This window comes from Chiloscyllium punctatum, chromosome 36, assembly GCF_047496795.1.
Source record: "Chiloscyllium punctatum isolate Juve2018m chromosome 36, sChiPun1.3, whole genome shotgun sequence".
Lineage (NCBI taxonomy): Eukaryota > Metazoa > Chordata > Chondrichthyes > Orectolobiformes > Hemiscylliidae > Chiloscyllium > Chiloscyllium punctatum.
The window spans coordinates 49,567,320-49,593,584 of NC_092774.1; the positions used below are offsets into that span (position 1 = coordinate 49,567,320).

Sequence of the window (26,265 nt, forward strand, 5' to 3'; positions counted from 1 at the left end):
AAAGGATAATGACAGAAGGTACATGGGAACATCACCCCTTGCAAGTTCTCCTCAAAGGAGGTTATGCTGCAGCTGTACAAAGCTGTGGTACGGCCGCACTTGGGGTATTGTGTACAGTTCAGGTCACCACATTATAAGAAGGATGTGGAAGCTTTGGAAAGGGTGCAGAGGAGATTTACTGGGATGTTGCCTGGTATGGAGGGAAGGTCTTACGAGGAAAGGCTGAGGGACTTGAGGCTGTTTTCGTTAGAGAGAAGAAGGTTGAGAGGTGACTTAATAGAGACATATAAGATAATCAGAGGGTTAGATAGGGTGGACAGGGAGAGCCTTTTTCCAAGTATGGTGACAGTGAGCACGAGGGGACATAGCTTTAAACTGAGGGGAGATAGATATAGGACAGATGTCAGAGGGAGTTTCTTTACTCAGAGAGTAGTAAGGGTATGGAATGCTTTGCCTGAAACGGTAGTAGATTCACCAACTTTAAGTACATTTAAGTTGTCATTGGACAAGCATATGGACGTACATGGAATAGAGTAGGTTAGATGGACTTCAGATTGGTATGACAGGTTGGCACAACATCGAGGGCCGAAGGGCCTGTACTGCGCTGTAATGTTCAATGTTCTATGTAAATGTGGGAAGTGCTGGTGTGAGTGATAACACTATCAGAACAGACACAACAGAGACAGAGAAACTGGGAGAATGGAATGAAGACCTTTCAGGAAACAGGCCGTGAGGAGGGGTTTGGAGGGATAGGGGCCGGGTGCTGGCAGGTGGGACTAGATTGGGTTGGGATATCTGGTCGGCATGGACGGGTTGGACCGAAGGGTCTGTTTCCATGTTGTCCATCTCTATGACTCGATGTGGCGAGATGGAAGAAACTGGCCCTAGTCTTAATTAGCACAGAGGACATTGAGGGGATGTTGTTCCTAATTTTTACCACATCCAGACACCTTCTAAATAGTGTAATTGTACCAGCCTCCACCACATCCTCTGGCAGCTCATTCCATACACATACCACCCTCTGTGTGAAAAAGTTGCCCCTTAGGTCCCTTTTATATCTTTCCCCTCTCACCCTAAACCTATGCCCTCTAGTTCTGGACTCCCCGACCCCAGGGAAAAGACTTTGTCTATTTATCCTATCCATGCCCCTCATAATTTTGTAAACCTCTATAAGGTCACCCCTCAGCCTCCGACGCTCCAGGGAAAACAGCCCCAGCCTGTTCAGCCTCTCCCTATAGCTCAGACCCTCCAACCCTGGCAACATCCTTGTAAATCTTTTCTGAACCCTTTCAAGTTTCACAACATCTTTCCGATAGGAAGGAGACCAGAATTGCTCGCAATATTCCAACAGTGGCCTAACCAATGTCCTGTACAGCCGCAACATGACCTCCCAACTCCTGTACTCAATACTCTGACCAATAAAGGAAAGCATACCAAACGCCTTCTTCACTATCCTATCTACCTGCGACTCCACTTTCAAGGAGCTATGAACCTGCACTCCAAGGTCTCTTTGTTCAGCAACACTCCCTAGGACCTTACCATTAAGTGGATAAATCCTGCTAAGATTTGCTTTCCCAAAATGCAGCACCTCACATTTATCTGAATTAAACTCCATCTGCCACTTCTCAGCCCATTGGCCCATCTGGTCCAGATCCTGTTGTAATCTGAGGTAACCCTCTTCGCTGTCCACTACACCTCCAATTTTGGTGTCATCTGCAAACTTACTAACTGTACCTCTTATGCTCACATCCAAGTCATTTATGTAAATGACAAAAAGTAGAGGACCCATCACCGATCCTTGTGGCACTCCACTGATCACAGGCCTCCAGTCTGAAAAACAACCCTCCACCACCACCCTCTGTCTTCTACCTTTGAGCCAGTTCTGTATCCAAATGGCTAGTTCTCCCTGTAGTCCATGAGATCTAACCTTGCTAACCAGTCTCCCATGGGGAACCTTGTCGAACGCCTTACTGAGGTCCATATAGATCACATCTACCTCTCTGTCCTCATCAATTCTCTCTGTTACTTCTTCAAAAAACTCAATCAAGTTTGTGAGACATGATTTCCCACGTACAAAGCCATGTTGACAATCCCTAATCAGTCCTTGCCTTTCCAAATACATGTACATCCTGTCCCTCAGGATTCCCTCCAACAACTTGCCCACCACCGAGGTCAGGCTCACCGGTCTATAGTTCCCTGGCTTGTCTTTACCACCCTTCTTAAACAATGGCACCTCATTTGCCAACCTCCAGCCGACTGGCACCTCACCTGTGACTATCAATGATACAAATATCTCAGCAAGAGGCCCAGCAATCACTTCTCTAGCTTCCTACAGAGTTCTCGGGTACACCTGATCAGGTCCTGGGGATTTATCCACCTTTAACTGTTTCAAGACATCCAGCACTTCCTCCTCTGTAATCTCGACATTTTGCAAGATGTCACCATCTATTTCCCTACAGTCTATATCTTCCATATCCTTTTCCACAGTAAATACTGATGCAAAATAATCATTTAATATCTCCCCCATTTTCTGTGGCTCCACACAAAGGCCACCTTGCTGATCTTTGAGGGGCCCTATTCTCTCCCTAGTTACCCTTTTGTCCTTAATGTATTTGTGAAATCCCCATTCTATTTGCCAATGCTATCTCATGTCCCCGTTTTGCCCTCCTGATTTCCCTCAAGTATACTCCTACTGCCTTTATACTCTTCTAAGGATTCACTCGATCTATCCTGTCCATACCTGACATATGCTTCCTTCTTTTTCTTAACCAAACCCTCAATTTCTTTAGTCATCCAGCATTCCCTATACCTACCAGCCTTCCCTTTCACCCTGACAGGAATATACTTTCTCTGGATTCTTGTTAGCTCATTTCTGAAGGCTTCCCATTTTCCAGCCGTCCCTTTACCTGTGAACATCTGCCTCCAAACAACTTTCGAAAGTTCTTACCTAATACCATCAAAACTGGCCTTTCTCCAATGTAGAACTTCAACTTTTAGATCTAGTCTATCCTTTTCCATCATGATTTTAAACCTAATAGAATTATGGGTCACTGACCCCAAAGTGCTCCCCCACTGACACCTCAGTCACCTGCCCTGCCTTATTTCCCAAGAGTAGGTCAAGTGTTGCACCTTCTCTGGTAGGTACATCCATATACTGAATCAGAAAATTGTCTTGTACACACTTAAGAGATTCCTCTCCATCTAAACCTTTAACACTATGACAGTCCCAGTCGATGTTTGGAAAGTTAAAATCCCCGACCATAACCACCCTATTATTCTTACAGATAGCTGAGATCCCCTTACAAGTTTGTTTCTCAATTTCCCTCTATTAAGGGGGGTCTATAATACAATCCCAATAAGGTGATCATCCCTTTCTTATTTCTCAGTTCCACCCAAATAACTTCCCTGGATGTATTTCCAGGAATATCCTCCCTTAGCACAGCTGTAATGCTATCCCTTATCAAAAATGCCACTCCCCCTCCTCTCTTGCCTCCCTTTCTGTCCTTCCTGTAGCATTTGTATCCTGGAACATTAAGCTGCCAGTCCTACCCATCCCTGAGCCATGTTTCTGTAATTGCTATGATATCCCAGTCCCATGTCCCTAACCATGCCCTGAGTTCATCTGCCTTCCCTGTTAGACCCCTTGCAGTGAAATAAATGCAGTTTAATTTATTCGTCCTACCTTGTCCCTGCCTGCTCTGACTGTTTGACTCACTTCTGTTCTCAGCTGTACCCGTCTCAGATTGATCTCTTTCCTCACTATCTCCCTGGGTCCCACCAGCCTCCGCCTCCCCCCCCCCAACCTCCGACATATAACTAGTTTAAGTTGATGTTTTTTGTCAGTCAGATCAATCCAGCATCATTGAAGGATATGCCCAAGAATTACACATCCTGCTCCAACAGAGGCAAAACCAATAACCTCTAAAGCTTTAACCTCCCAATGGGCTCATGCCCAGTAACATGTGGTTTCGATGAACACCAATAGCATCATGTTTGATCACTTGTCATGCTGTAGTAGAGAAGGAGACTGTGTCCTCACTGAAAATATGGTCAAAATTCAGACCATTTCCCCACACTTCTGCAAATAATCATCAAGGAGCTGCCTCCAGGGGGGAGATAGTTTAAGAAGAAACTTAATAATATCATCAGACAACATTGTGCATCCAATGAATCCATCAGGACTGAAAAGTGAAATTATGTTCATACCCCTCTGCCATGACATCTCCTTTCACATGGTTCGACACCAAACTGGCCTATATCAACACATTTTCCACCCTGGCAGGCCTGGGAATGACAGAAAAGAAGGTTATTGGTGTCACTGTATCCATGGAAACCATTTGTCAATATCAGCCCGTCAGGATCAGAGGGGTTTATACCAAAATGGTTAGGAATCGGTGGGAGCCAGTGGGTTTCAGAAGGAAGTGGAACCCTTCCAGATCTGATGCTCGTGTGAGAGCAGGAACACGGCAGAGGCCTGACAAATTGTTAATGACACCCCCTTTGGGTGGGCAGACATTCAAATGGGAGAATTAAAAAGGAATGTGGGACAAAGGGACAGGACAGTACAGGCCTAGATTCTTTTCCCTGCAGCTGAGAATGGGAATCCCCAAGGCTGGGCTACCTGCCCACTGCTATAACTCATGGCAGCTTTTATTACCACACCATCCCTCACTCTTTACTTGCTGTCATTGAGAAACGTTGTTGTGGTTCTGTTCGCCGAGCTGGGAATTTGTGTCACAGACGTTTCGTCCCCTGTCTAGGTGACATCCTCAGTGCTTGGGAGCCTCCTGTGAAGCACTTCTGTGATCTTTCCTCCGGCATTTGTAGTGGTTTGAATCTGCCGCTTCCGGTTGTCAGTTCCAGCTGTCCGCTGCAGTGGTCGGTATATTGGGTCCAGGTCGATGTGCTTATTGATTGAATCTGTGGATGAGTGCCATGCCTCTAGGAATTCCCTGGCTGTTCTCTGTTTGGCTTGTCCTATAATAGTAGTGTTGTCCCAGTCGAATTCATGTTGCTTGTCATCTGCGTGTGTGGCTACTAAGGATAGCTGGTCGTGTCGTTTCTGAACTGACAGCCAGACTACTGCGACCACTAGGACTCATAACAGCACACAAACCAACAGCCACTCTCAGGCAACAACTCACCAGGACAAAGGACCCGATACCCAGCATGAGCAAAACCAACGTAGTGTATAAAATCCCATGCAAGGACTGCACAAAATTCTACATAGGACGAACAGGAAAACAGCTAACAATCCGCATCCATGAACACCAACTAGCCACAGAACGACACGACCAGCTATCCTTAGTAGCCACACACTCAGATGACAAGCAACATGAGTTCGACTGGGACAACACTACTATTATAGGACAAGCCAAACAGAGAACAGCCAGGGAATTCCTAGAGGCATGGCACTCATCCACAGATTCAATCAATAAACACATCGACCTGGACCCAATATACCGGTCACTACAGCGGACAGCTGGAACTGACAACCGGAAGCGGCAGATTCAAACCACAACAAATGCCGGAGGAAAGATCACAGAAGCGCTTCACAGGAGGCTCCCAAGCACTGAGGATGTCACCTAGACAGGGGACGAAACGTCTGTGACACAAATTCCCAGATTATATAACCACCAGGCTGTGGGTGTGGGGATTATATTAACACCGATCTGGGGGTATGTGGGGATTATATAAACACCAAGCTGGGGGTGTGTGGGGATTATATAAACACCGAGCTGGGGGTGTGTGGGGATTATATAAACACCGAGCTGGGGGAGTGCGGATTATATAAACACCGAGCTGGGGGTGTGTGGGGATTATATAAACACCGGGCTGGGGGTGTGTGGGGATTATATCAATACCAAGCTGGGGGTGTGTGGGGATTATATAAACACCGAGCTGGGGGTGTGTGGGGATTATATAAACACCGAGCTGGGGGTGTGTGGGGATTATATAAACATCGAGCTGGGGGTGTGTGGGGATTATATAAACACCGAGTTGGGGGTGTGTGGGGATTATATAAACACCGGGCTGGGGGTGTGTGGGGATTATATAAACACCGAGCTGGGGGTGTGTGGGGATTATATAAACACCGAGCTGGGGGTGTGTGGGGATTATATAAACACCAAGCTGGGGGTGTGTGGGGATTATATAAACACCGAGCTGGGGGTGTGTGGGGATTATATAAACACCGAGCTGGGGGTGTGTGGGGATTATATAAACATCGAGCTGGGGGTGTGTGGGGATTATATAAACACCAAGCTGGGGTGTGTGGGGATTATATAAACACCGGGCTGGGGGTGTGTGGGGATTATATAAACACCGAGCTGGGGGTGTGTGGGGATTATATAAACACCGGGCTGGGGGTGTGTGGGGATTATATAAACACCGAGCTGGGGGTGTGTGGGGATTATATAAACACCGAGCTGGGGGTGTGTGGGGATTATATAAACACCGGGCTGGGGGTTGGGATTATATAAACACTGAGCAGGGGGTGGGGATTATATTAACACCGGAGTGGGGGTTGGGATTATATAAACACCGGGCTGGGGGTGTGTGGGGATTATATAAACACCGAGCTGGGGGTGTGTGGGGATTATATAAACACCGAGCTGGGGGTGTGTGGGGTTTATATAAACACCGAGCTGGGGGTATGTGGGGTCTATATAAACACCGAGCTGGGGGGGTGTGGGGATTATATAAACACCGAGCTGGGGTGTGTGGCGATTATATAAACACCGAGCTGGGGGTGTGTGGGGATTATATAAACACCGAGCTGTGGGGGTGTGGGGATTATATAAACACAGGGCTGGGGGTGTGTGGGGATTATATAAACACCGAGCTGAGGGTTGGGATTATATAAACACCCCCAGCTCGGTGTTTATACAATCCCCACACACCCCCAGCCCGGTGATTATATAATCCCCACACACGCCCAGCTCGGTGTTTATATAATCCCCACACACCCCCAGCTCGGTGTTTATATAATCCCCACACACCCCCAGCTCGGTGTTTATATAATCCCCACACACCCCCAGCTCGGTGTTTATATAATCCCAACCCCCAGCTCGGTGTTTATATAACCCCCACACACCCCCAGCTCGGTGTTTATATAATCCCCACACACTCCCAGCTCGCTGTTTATATAACCCCCACACACCCCCAGCTCGGTGTTTATATAATCCCCACACAACCCCAGCTCGGTGTTTATATAATCCCCCATACCCCCAGCCCGGTGTTTATATAATCCCCACACACCCACAGCTCGGTGTTTATATAATCCCAACACACCCCCAGCCCGGTGTTTATATAATCCCCAGACACCCCCAGCCTGGTGTTTATATAATCCCCACACACCCCCAGCTCGGTGTTTATATAATCCCAACCCCCAGCTTGGTGTTTATATAATCCCCACACACCCCCAGCTCGGTGTTTATATAATCCCCACACACCCCCAACTCGGTGTTTATATAATCCCCAAACACACCCAGCCCGGTGTTTATATAATCCCCACACACCCCCAGCTCGGTGTTTATATAATCCCAACCCCCAGCTTGTTGTTTATATAATCCCCACACACCCCCAGCTCGGTGTTTATATAATCCCAACCCCCAGCTTGTTGTTTATATAATCCCCACACACCCCCAGCTCGGTGTTTATATAATCCCCACACCCCCCAGCTCGGTGTTTATATAATCCCCACACACCCCCAGCTCGGTGTTTATATAATCCCAACCCCCAGCTTGTTGTTTATATAATCCCCACACACCCCCAGCTCGGTGTTTATATAATCCCCACACCCCCCAGCTCGGTGTTTATATAATCCCCACACACCCCCAGCTCGGTGTTTATATAATCCCCACACACCCCCAGCTCGGTGTTTATATAATCCCCACACACCCCCAGCCCGGTGTTTATATAATCCCCACACACCCCCAGCTCGGTGTTTATATAATCCCCACCCACCCCCAGCTCGGTGTTTATATAATCCCCACACACCCCCAGCTCGGTGTTTATATAATCCCCCCCATACCCCCAGCCCGGTGTTTATATAATCCCCACACACCCCCAGCTCGGTGTTTATATAATCCCCCCCATACCCCCAGCCCGGTGTTTATATAATCCCCACACACCCCCAGCTCGATGTTTATATAATCCCAACCCCCAGCTTGGTGTTTATATAATCCCCACACACCCCCAGCCTGGTGTTTATATAATCCCCACACACCCCCAGCTCGGTGTTTATATAATCCCAACCCCCAGCTTGGTGTTTATACAATCCCCACACACCCCCAGCTCGGTGTTTATATAATCCCCACACCCCCCCAGCTCGGTGTTTATATAATCCCCACACACCCCCAGCTCGGTGTTTATATAATCCCCACACACCCCCAGCCCGGTGTTTATATAATCCCCACACACCCCCAGCTCGGTGTTTATATAATCCCCACACACCCCCAGCCCGGTGTTTATATAATCCACACACACCCCCAGCTCGGTGTTTATACAATCCCCACACACCCCCAGCTCGGTGTTTATATAATCCCCCCCATACCCCCAGCCCGGTGTTTATATAATCCCCACACACCCCCAGCTCGATGTTTATATAATCCCAACCCCCAGCTTGGTGTTTATATAATCCCCACACACCCCCAGCCTGGTGTTTATATAATCCCCACACACCCCCAGCTCGGTGTTTATATAATCCCAACCCCCAGCTTGGTGTTTATACAATCCCCACACACCCCCAGCTCGGTGTTTATATAATCCCCACACACCCCCAGACCTGTGTTTATATAATACCCACACCCCCCCAGCTCGGTGTTTATATAATCCCCACACACCCCCAGCTCGGTGTTTATATAATCCCCACACACCCCCAGCCCTGTGTTTATATAATCCCCACACCCCCCCAGCTCGGTGTTTATATAATCCCCACACACCCCCAGCTCGGTGTTTATATAATCCCCCATACCCCCAGCTCGGTGTTTATATAATCCCAACACACTCACAGCTCAGTGTTTATATAATCCCCACACACCCCCAGCTCGGTGTTTATATAATCCCCACACACCCCCAGCTCGGTGTTTATATAATCCCCCATACCCCCAGCCCGGTGTTTATATAATCCCCACACACTCACAGCTCGGTGTTTATATAATCCCCACACACCCCCAGCTCGGTGTTTATATAATCCCAACCCCCAGCTCGGTGTTTATACAATCCCCACACACCCCCAGCCCGGTGTTTATATAATCCCCACACACCCCCAGCTCGGTGTTTATATAATCCCCACACACCCCCAGCTCGGTGTTTATATAATCCCCACACACCCCCAGCCCGGAGTTTATATAATCCCCACACACCCCCAGCTCGGTGTTTATATAATCCCCACACACCCCCAGCCCGGAGTTTATATAATCCCCACACACCCCCAGCTCGGTGTTTATATAATCCCCACACAGCCCCAGCTCGGTGTTTATATAATCCCCACACACCCCCAGCTCGGTGTTTATATAAATCCCACACACCCCCAGCTCGGTGTTTATATAATCCCCACACACCCCCAGCTCGGTGTTTATATAATCCCCACACACCCCCAGCCCGGTGTTTATATAATCCCCACACACCCCCAACTCAGTGTTTATATAATCCCCACACACCCCCAACTCAGTGTTTATATAATCCCCACACACCCCCAGCCCGGTGTTTATATAATCCCCACACACCCCCAGCTCGGTGTTTATATAATCCCCACACACCCCCAGCTTGGTGTTTATATAATCCCCACCCCCAGCCCGGTGTTTATATAATCCCCACCCCCAGCTCGGTGTTTATATAATCCCCACCCCCAGCTCGGTGTTTATATAATCCCCACACAGCCCCAGCTCGGTGTTTATATAATCCCCACACACCCCAGCTCAGTGTTTATACAATCCCCACACAGCCCCAGCTCGGTGTTTATACAATCCCCACACAGCCCCAGCTCGGTGTTTATATAATCCCCACACACCCCCAGCTCGGTGTTTATATAATCCCCACACACCCCCAGCTCGGTGTTTATATAATCCCCACACAGCCCCAGCCCGATGATTATATAATCCCCACACACCCCCAGCCCGGTGTTTATACAATCCCCACAGAGCCCCAGCTCGGTGTTTATATAATCCCCACACACCCCCAGCTCGGTGTTTATATAATCCCCACACACCCCCAGCTCGGTGTTTATATAATCCCCACACACCCCCAGCTCGGTGTTTATACAATCCCCACACACCCCCAGCCCGGTGTTTATATAATCCCCACACACCCCCAGCTCGGTGTTTATATAATCCCCACACACCCCCAGCTCGGTGTTTATATAATCCCCACCCCCAGGCTGATGTGAAAGGGGAGCTGCTAAGTAATTTTCTGGGTGGGGTTACAAAGATCAGGAGGTTGACAGTGAGGAGGAAGGTGTTCGGTTCCAGGAGGGTAGAAACAGATTGGTCAGATGGACAGACCAATGACAGATGGAATTTAATCCTGATAACTGTGAGGTGATGCTCTTTGGGAGAAGGAACAAGACAAGGGAGTCATCGATGAAAGGCAGGACTCGAGGAAGCTCAGAGGGCAGAGGGACCATGGGGAGATTGACCACAGATCCCTGAAGGTGGTGGGACAGGGTTAATCAGGTCATTCAGAAGGAGTATGGGACACTTACTGTTCTCAGTGAGAGATAGATGATCAGAGTAGGGCAGTGATGTTAGAGCTATACATGGAGAATCAGGGCAGGACTTATACACTTAATGGTAAGGTCCTAGGGAGTGTTACTGAACAAAGAGACCTTGGAGTTCAGGTTCATAGCCCCTTGAAAGTGGAGTGGCAGGTTGATCGGATAGTGAAGAAGGTGTTTGGTATGCTTTCCTTTATTGGTCAGAGTATTGAGTCCAGGAGTTGGGAGGTCATGTTGCAGCTGTACAGGACATTGGTTAGGCCACTGTTGGAATATTGCGAGCAATTCTGGTCTCCTTCCTATCGGAAAGATGTTGTGAAACTTGAAAGGGTTCAGAAAAGATTTACAAGGATGTTGCCAGGGTTGGAGGATCTGAGCTACAGGGAGAGGCTGAACAGACTGGGGCTGTTTTCTGTACCTCTTCTGTCCTCTACGATTCTATGTTTACCTTGTGTCCTCCACACTTGGTTCCATCTTGAACCATGTCTGAACTTCTGAAATCAGTCATAACGATTTGTGCTGTTTTGCATAGATAATTAGTATGCATCACCAAAACATTTATCGTTTTGACATCTGCTGTTTCCATCTGAAGTGGATGTGGTTGTCCCCCCTTACACTGGAGTTTTCCACACTTTACATTCCTGTAGAGAAGCCAAAGCAGACAGTGGAATCTAAATACAATTTTTATTTTAAAGCTGGAATTAAGAGTTAATGATGACTTTAAATCTATCTGAATCACGAATGTCCTTCAAGGAAGGAAATCTGTCATCGTCATCTGGTCTGGCTGACATGTATTCTGGTTGACTCCTAACTGCCCTCTGGCCAATTAGAGATAGCCCAGTCAGTGATACCCACATTCCATGAAGGAATAAGAAAAACATCGGTGCAATGTTAGGATAAAGAAGGAGGCTTTGCACTGTCAGTTTTATGACTTAGCATCAAATTAACCAGCAGAACCTCCAAAGTCATACTTACTGTTTTATTATCGGGGTCATGTACAAACTGGTTTAAGGCAGGTCAGCTGAGAGAGATGCATCCGAAGAGATAGGAGAGACACTAAATGAATATTTTTTATCAATATTCACAAGGGAAAAAGACAATATTGTCGAGGAGAATACTGAGATACAAACTATTAGACTAGATGGGATTGAGGTTCACAAGAAGGAGGTGTTAGCAATTCTGGAGAGTGTGAAAATAGATAAGTCCCCTGGGCTGGATGGGATTTATCCTCAGATTCTCTGGGAAGCCAGGGAGGAGATTGCTGAGATTTTGGCTTTGATTTTTATGTCGTCATTGTCTACAGGAATAGTGCCAGAAGACTGGAGGATAGCAAATGTTGTCCCTTGTTCAAGAAGGGGACGAGAGTAATTATATAAGGGTAATTATAGTCCAGTGAGCCTTACTTCAGTTGTGGGTAAAGTGTTTGGAAAGGTTATAAGAGATAGGATTTATAATCATCTAGAAAGGAATAATTTGATTAGGGATAGTGAACGTGGTTTTGTGAAGGGTAGGCTGTGCCTCACAAACCTTATTGAGTTCTTTGAGAAGGAGACCAGGTAGATGAGGGTGAAGTAGTTGATGTGGTGTATATGGGTTTCAGTAAGGCGTTTGATAAGGTTCCCCCACTGTAGGCTACTGCACAAAATACAGAGGCATGGGACTGAGGGGGATTTAGTGGTTTGGATCAGAAATTGGCGAGCTGAAAGAAGACAGAGGGTGGTGGTTGATGGGAAATGTTCATCCTGGAGTTTAGTTACGAGTGGGGTACCACGAGGATCTGTTTTGGGACCACTGCCATTTGTCGTTTTTTATAAATGACCCAGATGAGGGCATAGAAGGATGGATTAGTAAATTTGCGGATGACACTAAGATTGGTGGAGCTGTGGGTAGTGCCAAAGGTTACAGAGGGACATAAATAAGCTGCAGAGCTGGGCTGAAAGGTGACAAATGGAGTTTAATGGGGACAAGTATGAGGTGATTCACTTTAGAAGGAGCACCAGGAGTGCAGAGTGCTGGGCTAATGGTAAGATTCTTGGTAGTGTAGATGAGCAGAGAGATCTTGGTGTCCATGTACACAGATTCCTGAAAGTTGTCACCCAGGTTGATAGGATTGTTAAGAAGGCATACGGTGTGTTAGCTTGTGTTGGTAGAGGGATTGAGTTCCGGAACCAGGAGCTTATGTTGCAGCTGTACAAAACTCTGGTGTGGCCGCACTTGGAGTATTGTGTACAGTTCTGGTCACTGCATTATAAGAAGGATGTGGAAGCTTTGGAAAGGGTGCAGAGGAGATTTACTGGGATGTTGCCTGGTTTGGAGGGAAGGTCTTACGAGGAAAGGCTGAGGGCCTTGAGGCTGTTTTCATTAGAGAGAAGAAGGTTGAGAGGTGACTTAATAGAGACATACAAGATAATCAGAGGGTTAGATAGAGTGGACAGGGTGAGCCTTTTCCCTCAGATGGTGATGGCTACATGAGGGACATAGATTTAAATTGAGGGGTGATAGATTTAGGACAGATGTCAGAGGGAGTTTCTTTACTCAGAGAATAGTACGGGCGTGGAACACACTGTTTGCAACAGTAATAGACTCACCAACTTTAATCTCTGTTACATCACACTGTAAATGTTTGCTATAAATTCTGTGTTACGATCGAGCCCTCCACTATCACCTGATGAAGGAGCGTCGCTCCGAAAGCTAGTGTGCTTCCAATTAAACCTGTTGGACTATAACCTGGTGTTGTGGGATTTTTAACTTTGTACACCCCAGTCCAACACCGGCATCTCCAAATCAGTGACTGGGTCACTGGGACCAGGTCTGAGGAAAGAGGGAATCCAAGTCAAAATGGACAGAGCTTACACCTGGACAGGCCCAGGACCACTGACTCTGGGGCGGGGGGTTGGGGGGGGAGGGGAGGAGGTTGGGGGAGTCTGTGGTGGGGGAATGGTTTGTTTGTGCTATCAGGAAGGATTTAATCGAGAAGGGCAGGGGAATGGGAACCTGTGCAGAACAGATAGAGAAGGTGGGGACCAGGATAGAAAGGCAAAAAGAAAGAAGCCAAAATGTAAGCCAGAAAAACAGGAGTGGAAAGCAATTGGGCCATAATCTAAAATAAAGGTCCGGCCTTCTGTCACAATTTGGAGCCATCGTTCCTCTTATTTTTCTCATTTTTGGTTTGGAACTGAAAGTTGCTGTTGAGAGTTGAACTTTGAACAACAGCTTGATCTCTTTTTCAAAAAGGGAGGAGTCAACAAAAGACTGATGTTTGCTCTCGGGAACTGGCCTCGAAAGATAATGCAGGTTATCCAGACCACCCAGCACTGAGACGCTGTTCTGCTCAGGGACTGGCATCTGGTTGGATGTTGAATTGGCTAATCAAGGGGAGGACTGGTGCTGACCAGTCAATCTCAGAGACTGCTGAGGCAAAAAGAGAAACCAAAGGATGACAAGGTCCTGACTAAATTTTAGACAGGAGACAGTGTTGCTTTGAAAGCTGTTGGAATGGGAAGCTGTTTTTGTTGTTTTGTTACCTCCAATTAGTCTCTAGTAATCAACTTGTTGAAAGTTCTGAGAAAAAAAACTTCAGTGACTAAGCAATCTGGAAAAATCTCATGTGGTCTATGGAAGCTGTTTGTGTTGCCTGGAGACACAATCTTATCTGCCTGTAATACAGCCCATTGTCCAAAGGTTTCATGAAGGCCTTATGTTCATTATTGAAACAGTTATATCAGTGACCATTTAAAATTCCTTTATTGCTAAAAAAAATTATTGCTTAACTGTATCTCTCTGTCAGTATGGGAGTGGGAACTTGAGATAAAGAACATTAGACTAATTTAGATTACTTTGTAGTTAATTTGGTTTGATTTAATTTGATTGTAATGTTAATGTTATTGTCACATGTACCTCATGTACAAAAGTACAGGAGTACAGTGAAAAGTGTATAATGTTACCACACAAGGCGTCATCATAGGTACAAGTACCTAGCTACAGAATCTTAAGAATGAGTTAGAAAGAAAGAAGAAATTTAAAATTAAACATTGCAGTAATTATAGTAGAGCATGAAACATACAAAATGAAGTTAAAAGTTACACATTGCATACCTTCTTAGTTTTAAATAGAAATAAAGAAATAAAGCTGAAAGTTCAAACATAACAATCTTACCGTGTTTAGCCGCTGTGGGGCTGCACCTCTGAGCCTGGAAATCCCACACCAGGCCAAGAGTCTGCCAGCTGTGTTCTGCTAATGTTACACTCTTAATATTGTCATTCTTGTTTGTTATAAACTTGGTGGAGAAAGTGAGGACTGCAGATGCTGGAGATCAGAGCTGAAAATGTGTTGCTGGAAAAGCGCAGCAGGTCAGGCAGCATCCAAGGAACAGGAGAATCGACGTTTCAGGCATAACCCCTTCTTCATCGCAGGCTGATGCCCGAAACATCGATTCTCCTGCTCCTTGGATGCTGCCTGACCTGCTGCGCTTTTCCAGCAATGCATTTTCAGCTCTGTTATAAACTTGGTGCCCAACATCTATTTGATGGTGAATTCCTAACCTTGTGTTATTAGCAAAGTGTCAGAAGGAATGGCAGCAATGAGTTAAATGATAACAGCTCATCATTATCCACCATCCAGAACTGTCCTTCTCTGACTTTTATTCTCCCTCACCCATAATACTTATATTTTGTCTTTTTTATTTTTAAATCTGTTTGTGTACAGGAATTTTTAAAGAGGGATAGAACTTAAATCATAGAAGAACAGGTTTATATATTTTTAAAATCATTTGCTGGATGTGGGTGTTGCTGGGTCAGGCAGCATTTATTGTCCGTCCCTTGAGAAGGTGCTGGTCACAGATTCATGGTTTCTTTTTTTCAACTGGCTACAAATTTCTGACATAACTGGCTAAATTCTAAACAGGTTGAATTTCTCAGGCAAACTTACCAAGGTTGGCAATTTTGGAATTGGTCATATTGATCCTTGCCACAGTGCCCAAATTCATCTCCTTTCGCATTTAGATTTGAATAACAAATGTCTTCAGCAGATTGTGCACCTGTCAGAGAAAGAGTGAGAGATGACAAAGATTTGACACAACAGCGGCAGGCTGTTCAACTTTCAAAAGAGGTTTCTTACACCAATGTGAGAAGTATTTTCTCCGATCTACTCTGTCCTGATGTTTCCAGACTTTACAAAAACACCATTCTAAATAAAGAATCCATCGATCAAATTATCCTTCAACAAGGTCCTTCACGGCAGGAAGGTGAAGTCACATGGTATCATGTTACCACACAAGACATCATCATAGGTATAAGTACATATGATAAGATAGTAACAGAACTGGCTTGGTCATTGAAGAGAGGTGGGTTTTGGTGGAAGGTTGTTTTGTTGACAGGAGATCTGTAACCAGCTGTTTTCTGCAGGAATCAGTGCTGTGCTTTGTAATATGTAGAAATGATTTGAGAGAGTATGTGGATGGTCTGATGAGTAAGTTTGTGGGTGATACGATGATTGGGGGAGCTGTGGATAGTGAGGAGGATTGTCAGAGGACACAGCAGCATATAGACAGGCTGGAGACATGGGGCAGAGAAATGGCAGATGGAGGTTACTCCAGACAAATGTGAGATGATGCATTTTGAAAGGTCTAACGCAGGAGGGAAGTATACAGTAAATGGCAGAACCCTTAATAGCAAGAACATACAGAGGGATCTAGGTAGAAGGTTCCACAGCTCCCGGAAAGTGGCCCCACAAGTGGATAAAATAGTCAGGCTTGTCTTCATTGGTCAGGGCATGGAGTACAACAATTGGTAAGTCACATTGCAATAGAACTTTAGCGAGGCCATGTTTGGAATATTGTGTACATTTCTGGTTACCGCACTACCAGGAGGATGTGGAGGTTTTGGAGAGGGTACAGAACAGTTTAACAGGATGTTACCTGGTTTGGAGAGTACTAGCTATGAGGACGCTTAGGCCAACCTTGCCTTATGCACCAACATGTCCTCATCTGCTAACTCTGCTGCCCTTCTCACTTCCTGAACTTTCTGTTCCACCACATGAATTCTTACCATCTCTGGAGGTGAGGTTTAAACTTCTCCAGCAGAATAATCTCTCTTAGAGCCTCATAGGTCTTATCTATTTTTAAAGCCGGCACCCATCTTTCAAAATGATTATGTTTAATTCTTTCTAACTCAACATAAGTCTGACCTGGTCCCTTCTTGATGTTTCTGAACCACTGTCTACATGCTTCTGGTATTTATCCATAAGCATTTAAAATAGCTGCTTAACCTCTTCATAATCCCTTGACGCCCCCATCTGACAGCACGGCAAATATCTCACTAGCTCTGCCCTCCCAGTTTCGTCTGAACTAGCATTACCCATAAATCCTCGGCCCACTCCAGCTGCTGAGCCAATTTTTCAAATGAAATAAAGAAGGTTTCAAATTCTTTCTCATCAAAATGTGGCAGAGTTTTGACATATTTGTCTATATCACTACCTTCTCTTTTAATCTCCATCCTGTTAACCTGACTTTGCTGTCTCAAGTTCAGAGTCTCTCTCTCTCTTTGTCTGTCCAGTTTTTCTCTCTGTCTTTGCTCAGCTCAGAACCTTCTTACTCTCTCTTTTTTCTTCTCTCTCTTTCTCCTCTCTATTTCACTTCCTTTCTTCTCTCTTTATTTTTCTTTCCTCTCTCTCTCCTTCTCTTTTTCTCTCCCTTTGTTTATTTTCTCACTCCATTTTCCTTAATTGTAATTTAAGTTTTTCTCCCTCTACTGCACTTGTCTGTTTCTCAGATACACCTAAGTGTTTGAGTACCTCTCTTACAATTTCAGTTTTACTTTTGTCCTTGGTTAATCCCAAATCCAACTTCTTTGCTAATTCTAAAGGTATGGTCTTTTTCTTCCCTTCTAAACTTTCTTGGCAAATTTGAGAATCATCTTCAAATCCCAGAATCTCTTTAGTGATTTTATGAGCTATTTCTCTCACTTTGAATTTAACCAACCACATGTCACCAAAATTAAACAAATTGTCTCAGTTACATTTTATTTGACGATCTAGGACACTAACCTGCAAGTGTTTAATCTGCTGGGATTTTTTGTACCCCCAACTCTATTCAAGTCTGTTTACACTAGTTCAAATCTCAGATGAAAGCTCCCCATCTGTTACAACACAGGGTAAACCTCACCTGACAATTTAAACCAGCAACACAGAATGGTTTAACCCGGCAGTAATCTGTGAAAATTCGTGAGGTCAAGAACTATCCCAAAAGGTCACTATTTAAAGTAAAGTAGAAACTAATAACTATATTTTTTTTAAAAGTCTAACAGAGAATAATGAACTAACAAATATTTACAACTCCTTGCTCTAATCTATCTTTTACCTCCCCCTCTACAATACTGATCCGATAAAACTCCCGATTAAGATTTACCAAAAAATTCAAATTTCAAAATCAGTCAGCTGTCGAATCTTCTCTTTGTATCTTCCTCTGTCTTTTCTTCATCTTAGGGGTTTCTGTTTCACAGGTCGTTGATAGCTAAAGGTACCTTTAAGGGAGCTATTCTCTAGGCAGCCTGCAGATGTTGGTGGCTTGGCAGTTCTCCTCCAACTGTTCAATTTTTTCCGGTCTTATACCCCAAAGCATCAGATCATTTCATTGATTTTAGTATTGTAAATATACTAAATTCTATTATACTAAATAGTGAATATACTAAATATACTAAATTCAAACTTTAAACTGATTGGATGAATTTGAATTTGTTTTTGTCTCATAGCAACCCAGGTACTGCCAGCTGCTGGACCAAATGTTCCATTGTAAATTCTCCAGCACTCTGTCTGCTTGCTAAGTCCTTAAACTCGCTAAAGGGTACAGTACCCCTTTACTTTCATAAAACTAGGATACAAAGGTTTAAGGTAAAAGGGGTAAGTTTAAAGGAGATGTGAGAGGCAGATGTAACAGCAAAATTTAAGCAACATTTTGACAGAAATATGATTATGTCAGGAACATAGATTTACAGGTCATGGAAAGGGAAAATGGTCTTAGTTCAGAAAGTCATTGTGAGTGAACTCAGGTGTGTTGGGGCAGAGGGACTGTTCCTGTGCTGTCCTGTTCTTTATTCTTTGTAAATGGTGGTAAAGTAAGTTGCAATGCAGAATTAAAATACTTGCAAACAGATATGGATGGGATAAATGAGTTGTCTACATATGAACTTAAGTTTGCAGATGACACCAAAATTGGAGGTGTAGTGGACAGCGAAGAGGGTTACCTCAGATTACAACAGGATCTGGACCAGATGGGCCAATGGGCTGAGGAGTGGCAGATGGAGTTTAATTCAGTTAAATGTGAGGTGCTGCATTTTGGGAAAGCAAATCTTAGCGGGAATTATACACTTAATGGTAAGGTCCTAGGGAGTGTTGCTGAACAAAGAGACCTTGGAGTGCAGGTTCATAGCTCCTTGAAAGTGGAGTCGCAGGTAGATAGGATAGTGAAGGAGGTGTTTGGTATGCTTTCCTTTATTGGTCAGAGTATTGAGTACAGGAGTTGGGAGGTCATGTTGCGGCTGTACAGGACATTGGTTAGGCCACTGTTGGAATATTGCGAGCAATTCTGGTCTCCTTCCTATTGGAAAGATGTTGTGAAACCTGAAAGGGTTCAGAAAAGATTTACAAGGATGTTGCCAGGGTTGGAGGATCTGAGCTACAGGGAGAGGCTGAACAGGCTGGGGCTGTTTTCCCTGGAGCATCGGACACTGAGGGGTGACCTTGCAGAGATTTATAAAATCATGAAAGGCAAATAGACAAGGTCTTTTCACTGGGGTGGGAGAGTCCAGAACTAGAGGGCGTAGGTTTAGGGTGAGAGGGGAAAGATATAAAAGAGATCTAAGGGGCAACATTTTCACGCAGAGGGTGGTACGTGTATGGAATGAGCTGCCAGAGGAAGTGGTGGAGGCTGGTACAATTACAGCATTTAAAAGGCATTTGGATGGGTATATGAATAGGAAGGGTTTGGAGGGATATGGGCCGGGTGCTGGCAGGTGGGACTAGATTGGGTTGGGATATCTGGTCAGCGTGGACGGGTTGGATCGAAGGGTCTGTTTCAGTGCTGTATGACTCTATGATACTATGATTTTAACGTAGATAGGTGTGAGGTTAACCATTTGGTCAGAGGAATAACAATGCAGCTTATTATTGGAATGGAGTGAAATCTTCAGTGCTGAGGGATAGAACGTAGAATATAGAACATGGAACAGTACAGCACATGCCCTTTGCTGTCTACCACCACCCTCTTGTCTTCTATGGGCCAGCCAATTCTGTATCCAGACAGACTGGTTTCCCTGTATCCTATACTTCCTTACTTTCATAATGAGCCTACCATAGGGAACCTCATCAAATGCTTTGCTAAAATCCATGTACACCTCATGCACTGCTCTACCCTCAATGTGTTTTGTCACATCCTCAAAGAATTCAATAAGGTTTGTGAGGCATGGCCTGCCCCTCACAAAGCCGTGCTGGCTATCTCTAATCAACTATGCTTTTCCAAGTAATCATAAATCCTGTCTCTCAAAATCCTCTCCAATACTTTGCCCACCACTGACGTAAGACTGACTGGTCTGTAATTCCTGGGGTTATCCCTATTCCCTTTCTTGAACAAGGGAATAACATTTCCCACCTTCCAATCATTTGGTACTACTGTAGTGGACAGTGAAGACTCAAAGATTATTGCCAAAGGTGCAACAATCTCTTCCCTTGCTTCCTGTTGGTTATATCCCGTCTGGCTTTATCTATCCTTATGTTTCTCAAATTTCCAGCACATCCTTCTCCCTGACATCGGTCTGTTTCACACTGTCCTCACAAACGACAAGGTCCCTCTCACCAGTGAATACTGAAACAAAGTATTCATTAAGAACCTCCTTTAGCTCCAGACACAAGTTCCCTCCACTATCCCTGATCGGCCCTACCCTTACTCTGACCATCCTCTTGTTCCTCACAGAAGTGTAAAACACCTTCGGGTTTTCCTTAATCCTATCTGCCAAGGCTTTTTCGTGCCCCCTTCTAACTCTCCTAAATCCATTGTTCAGTTCCTTCCTGTCTCCCTTTGTAACCCTCTGGAACCCTGTCTGATCCTTGCCTCCTCAACCTTAAGTAAGCTTCTCTCTTCCTCTTGACTAGATGTTCCACATCCCTTTTTACCCAGGGTTCCTTCACCCTACCATCCCTTCCTTGCCTCAGTGGGACAAACCCATCCAACGAGGGCTCCCTAAACAACCTCCACATTTCTGTTGTGCATTTCCCTGAGAACATCTGCTCCCAATGTCGCTGCCCCAGTTCCTGCCTAACAGCATTGAGTCAGGAACCCTTCCTAGTCACACATGACAAAAGCTACTCTATCCAAACTATTTGAATTCCAAACAATATTCAGGAAGTTAAAATAACCCATGGCAACAACCCTGTTACTTCTTCACCTTTCCAAAATCTGCCTCTCAATCTGCTCCTCTGTGTCTCTGTTGCTGTTGGGGAAATCTGTAGATAACTCCCAATAAAGTGACTGCTCCTTTCCTGTTCCAGACTTCCACCCATACTGACTGTGTCGACAAACCCTCCTCGAAAACCTTCCTTTCTGCAGCTGTGATACTATCCCTGATGAGCAATGCCACTCCTCCACCTCTTTTACCTCCCTCTCTATTCCTTTTGAAACATCTTAACCCTGGAACATCCAACAACCATTCCTGCCCCAGTGAGATCCAAGTCTCCGTAATGGCCACAACATCATCGTTCCAGGTACTGATCCTTGCTCTAAGTTCATCACCCTTATTCCTGATACTTACTGCATTAAAATAAACACACTTCAACTCATCCCACTGACTGTATCTTTGCCCTGTCAGGTGCCTGTCCCTTAGAACATAGAACATAGAACATAGAACAATACAGCACAGAACAGGCCCTTCGGCCCACGATGTTGTGCCGAACTTCTATCCTAGATTAAGCACCCATCCATGTACCTATCCAAATGCCGCTTAAAGGTCGCCAATGAATCTGACTCTACCACTCCCACGGGCAGCGCATTCCATGCCCCCACCACTCTCTGGGTGAAGAACCCACCCCTGACATCTCCCCTATACCTTCCACCCTTCACCTTAAATTTATGTCCCCTTGTAACACTCTGTTGTACCCGGGGAAAAAGTTTCTGACTGTCTACTCTATCTATTCCTCTGATCATCTTATAAACCTCTATCAAGTCACCCCTCATCCTTCGCCGTTCCAACGAGAAAAGGCCGAGAACTCTCAACCTATCCTCGTACGACCTACTCTCCATTCCAGGCAACATCCTGGTAAATCTTCTCTGCACCCTCTCCAAAGCTTCCACATCTTTCCTAAAGTGAGGCGACCAGAACTGCACACAGTACTCCAAATGTGGCCTAACCAAAGTCCTGTACAGCTGCAACATCACCTCACGACTCTTGAATTCAATCCCTCTGCTAATGAACGATAATACTCCATAGGCCTTCTTACAAACTCTATCCACCTGAGTGGCAACCTTCAAAGATCTATGTACATAGACCCCAAGATCCCTCTGTTCCTCCACCTGACTAAGAACCCTACCATTAACCCTGTATTCCGCATTCTTATTTGTTCTTCCAAAATGGACAACTTCACACTTGGCAGGGTTGAACTCCATCTGCCACTCCTCAGCCCAGCTCTGCATCATATCTAAGTCCCTCTGCAGCCGACAACAGCCCTCCTCACTGTCCACAACTCCACCTATCTTTGTATCATCTGCAAATTTACTGACCCACCCTTCGACTCCCTCATCTAAGTCATTAATAAAAATTACAAACAGCAGAGGACCCAGAACTGATCCCTGCGGAACTCCACTTGTAACTGGACTCCATGCTGAATATTTACCATCTACTACCACTCTCTGACTTCGACCGGTTAGCCAGTTTTCTATCCAATTGGCCAAATTTCCCTCTATCCCATGCCTCCTGACTTTCCGCATAAGCCTACCATGGGGAACCTTATCAAATGCCTTACTAAAATCCATGTACACTACATCCACTGCTCTACCCTCATCCACATGCTTGGTCACCTCCTCGAAGAATTCAATAAGACTTGTAAGGCAAGACCTACCCTTCACAAATCCGTGCTGGCTGTCCCTAATCAAGCAGTGTCTTTCCAGATACTCGTAAATCCTATCCCTCAGTACCCTTTCCATTACTTTGCCTACCACAGAAGTAAGACTAACTGGCCTGTAATTCCCGGGGTTATCCCTATTCCCTTTTTTGAACAGGGGCACAACATTCGCTACTCTCCAGTCCCCTGGTACCACCCCCGTTGCCAGTGAAGACGAGAAGATCATTGCCAACGGTACTGCAATTTCCTCTCTTGCTTCCCACATAATCCTAGGATATATCCCGTCAGGCCCGGGGGACTTGTCTATCCTCAAGTTGTTCAAAATGTCCAACACATCTTCCTTCCTAACAGATATCTCTTCTAGCTTACCAGTCCGTTTCACACTCTCCTCTTCAACAATACAGTCCCTCTCGTTCGTAAATACTGAAGAGAAGTACTTGTTCAAGACCTCTCCTATCTCTTCCGACTCAATACACAGTCTCCCACCACTGTCCTTGATCGGACCTACCCTCGTTCTCGTCATTCTCAGGTTTCTCACATACGCATAGAATGCCTTGGGGTTATCCTTGATCCTATCCGCCAGGGATTTTTCATGCCCTCTCTTAGCTCTCCTAATCCCTTTCTTCAGGTCCCTTCTGGCTATCCTGTATCCCTCCACTGCTCTGTCTGAACCTTGTTTCCTCAACCTTACGTAAGCCTCCTTCTTCCTCTTTACTAGACATTCAACCTCCCTCGTCAACCAAGGCTCCCTCACACGACCATTTCTTTCCTGCCTGATCGGTACATACATATCAAGGACACGTCGTATCTGCTCCTTGAAAAAGTCCCACATTTCCACCACATCCTTCCCTGACAGCCTATGCTCCCAACGTATGCTCCTCAAATCCTGTCTTACAGTGTCGTAATTTCCCTTCCCCCAATTGTAAAAACTTCCTTGTTGTGCGCACCTATCTCTCTCCATAACCAAGGTGAAAGTCACAGAATTGTGGTCGCCATCACCAAAATGTTCACCCACTAACAAGCCCACCACTTGTCCCGGTTCATTACCGAGTACCAAATCCAATATGGCCTCCCCTCTGGTTGGACAATCTACATACTGCGTTAGAAAAGCTTCCTGGACACACTGCACAAACACCGCCCCATCCAATCTACTTGATCTAAAGAGCTTCCAATCAATATTTGGGAAGTTGAAGTCGCCCATGACTACGACCCTGTGGCTTCTGCACCTTTCCAAAATCTGTTTCCCAATCTGTTTCTCCACATCTCTGCTGCTATTGGGGGGCCTATAATAAACACCCAACAAGGTGACTGCACCTTTCCTATTTCTGACTTCAGCCCATACTACCTCCAGAGGCAGATCCCCCTCAAACTTCCTTTCTGCAGCCGTTATACCATTTCTAATTAGCAATGCCACCCCCCCTCCTTTTTTACCACCCTCCCTAATCTTACTGAAACATCTGTACCCAGGAACCTCCAACAGCCATTCCTGTCCCTCATCCCCCTTCTCACAGACTCTCTGCATGCTGTCTCTGGCTGCTCACTAACCACCCCATCCTCTGATCCATCGCTCAGGTTCCCTCCCCCCCCCTCCAATCTAGTTTAACCCCTCCCAAAGAGTTCTCGCAAGCCTCCCACCCAGGGTATTGCTGCCCCTCCTGTTCAGGTGCAACCTGTCCTTCTTGTACAGGTCCCACCTTCCCTAGACCTATCCCAGTGATCCACATTACAGCAGCCCTGCAGCCACGTGTTCATCTGCACTCGCTCTCTATTCCTAGCCTCACTAGCCCGTGGCACTGGTAGCAATCCTGAGATGACTACTCTGCTTGTCCTGCCTTCTAGCTTCCACCCTAACTCCCTATGTTCTCTTTTCAGGTCCCCTTCCATTTCCTTCCCTAGGTCATTGGTACCGACGTGGACCATAACTCTGGCAGCTCTCCCTCTTCATTAAGAATCCTGTAGACTCGATCCGAGACATCCCTGACCCTGGCACCCGGGAGGCAACATACACCATCTGGGAATCTCACTCATGCCCACAGAATCTCCTGTCTGTCCCTCTCACCATTCAATCTCCTCTCACAGTTTAAAACAGAGATAAGGAGAAAGTATTTCTCTTTAAAGGCTTGTAAATCTGTGAACTACAATAGATGCTGGGACATTGAGTAATGTTTTTATTCACTAGGGGGATGTGGGCATCACTGGCTGGCCAGAATTTGTATTGCCCGCCCTGGAGGTGGTGCTGATGGTGGTGCTGCTGGAGGTGCTGCTGGTGGTGGTGGTGGAGGTGCTGCTGGTGATGGTGCTGCAGGTGGTGATGGAGGTGATGTTGGTGCTGCTGGTTCTGGTACTGGAGGTAGTAGTAGTGCTGGTGGTTGTGGAAGTGGTGCTGGTGTGGTGATGGTGTTAGTGGTGTTAGTGGTGTTAGTGGTGTTGGTGGTGTTAGTGGTGTTAGTGGTGTTAGTGGTGTTAGTGGTGTTGGTGGTGTTGGTGGTGTTAGTGGTGTTAGTGGTGTTGGTGGTGTTGGTGGTGTTGGTGGTGTTGGTGGTGTTGGTGGTGTTGGTGGTGTTAGTGTTGGTGTTGGTGCTGGTGCTGGTGTTGGTGTTGGTGCTGGTGCTGGTGCTGGTGTTGGTGTTGGTGTTGGTGTTGTTGGTGTTGGTGTTGGTGTTGGTGGTGCTGGTGTTGGTGTTGGTGGTGCTGGTGTTGGTGTTGGTGTTGGTGTTGGTGGTGCTGGTGTTGGTGGTGCTGGTGTTGGTGTTGGTGTTGGTGTTGGTGGTGGTGGTGCTGGTATTAGTGCTGGTGCTGCTGTTGGTGGTGCTGGTGTTGGTGTTGGTGTTGGTGTTGGTGGTGCTGGTGTTGGTGTTGGTGGTGCTGGTATTGCTGGTGTTGATGCTGGTGGTGGTGGTGGTGTTGGTGGTGTTGGTGGTGCTGGTATTAGTGCTGGTGCTGCTGTTGGTGGTGCTGGTGTTGGTGTTGGTGTTGGTGGTGCTGGTGTTGGTGTTGGTGGTGCTGGTGTTGGTGGTGCTGGTGTTGGTGTTGGTGTTGGTGGTGCTGGTGTTGGTGTTGGTGGTGCTGGTGTTGGTGGTGCTGGTGTTGGTGGTGGTGTTGGTGGTGTTGGTGTTGGTGTTGGTGTTGGTGGTGCTGGTGTTGGTGTTGGTGTTGGTGTTGGTGGTGCTGGTGTTGGTGTTGGTGTTGGTGTTGGTGGTGCTGGTGTTGGTGTTGGTGTTGGTGGTGCTGGTATTGCTGGTGTTGATGCTGGTGGTGGTGGTGGTGTTGGTGCTGATGTTGGTGGTGCTGGTATTAGTGCTGGTGCTGCTGTTGGTGGTGCTGGTATTAGTGCTGGTGCTGCTGTTGGTGGTGCTGGTGTTAGTGTTGGTGCTGATGTTGGTGGTGCTGGTGTTAGTGTTGGTGCTGCTGTTGGTGGTGCTGGTATTGCTGGTGTTGATGCTGGT

At 46.1% G+C, this 26,265-nt stretch overlaps 1 protein-coding gene across 2 annotated transcripts in view; it reads right to left on the reverse strand.

Annotated features, from left to right (window-relative positions):
• LOC140460481 (disintegrin and metalloproteinase domain-containing protein 12-like) overlaps window positions 1-26,265 on the reverse strand; it is a 180,747-nt gene that overhangs the window by 125,966 nt on the left and 28,516 nt on the right. For both annotated transcript variants that reach the window (XM_072555027.1, XM_072555026.1), the window contains 3 exons: window positions 15,644-15,752; window positions 11,166-11,358; window positions 4,207-4,284 (listed from right to left, as the gene is read on the reverse strand). In XM_072555027.1, coding sequence (XP_072411128.1) covers window positions 4,207-4,284; window positions 11,166-11,358; window positions 15,644-15,752 — 380 coding nt within the window. The remainder of the gene's footprint in view (window positions 1-4,206; window positions 4,285-11,165; window positions 11,359-15,643; window positions 15,753-26,265) is intronic.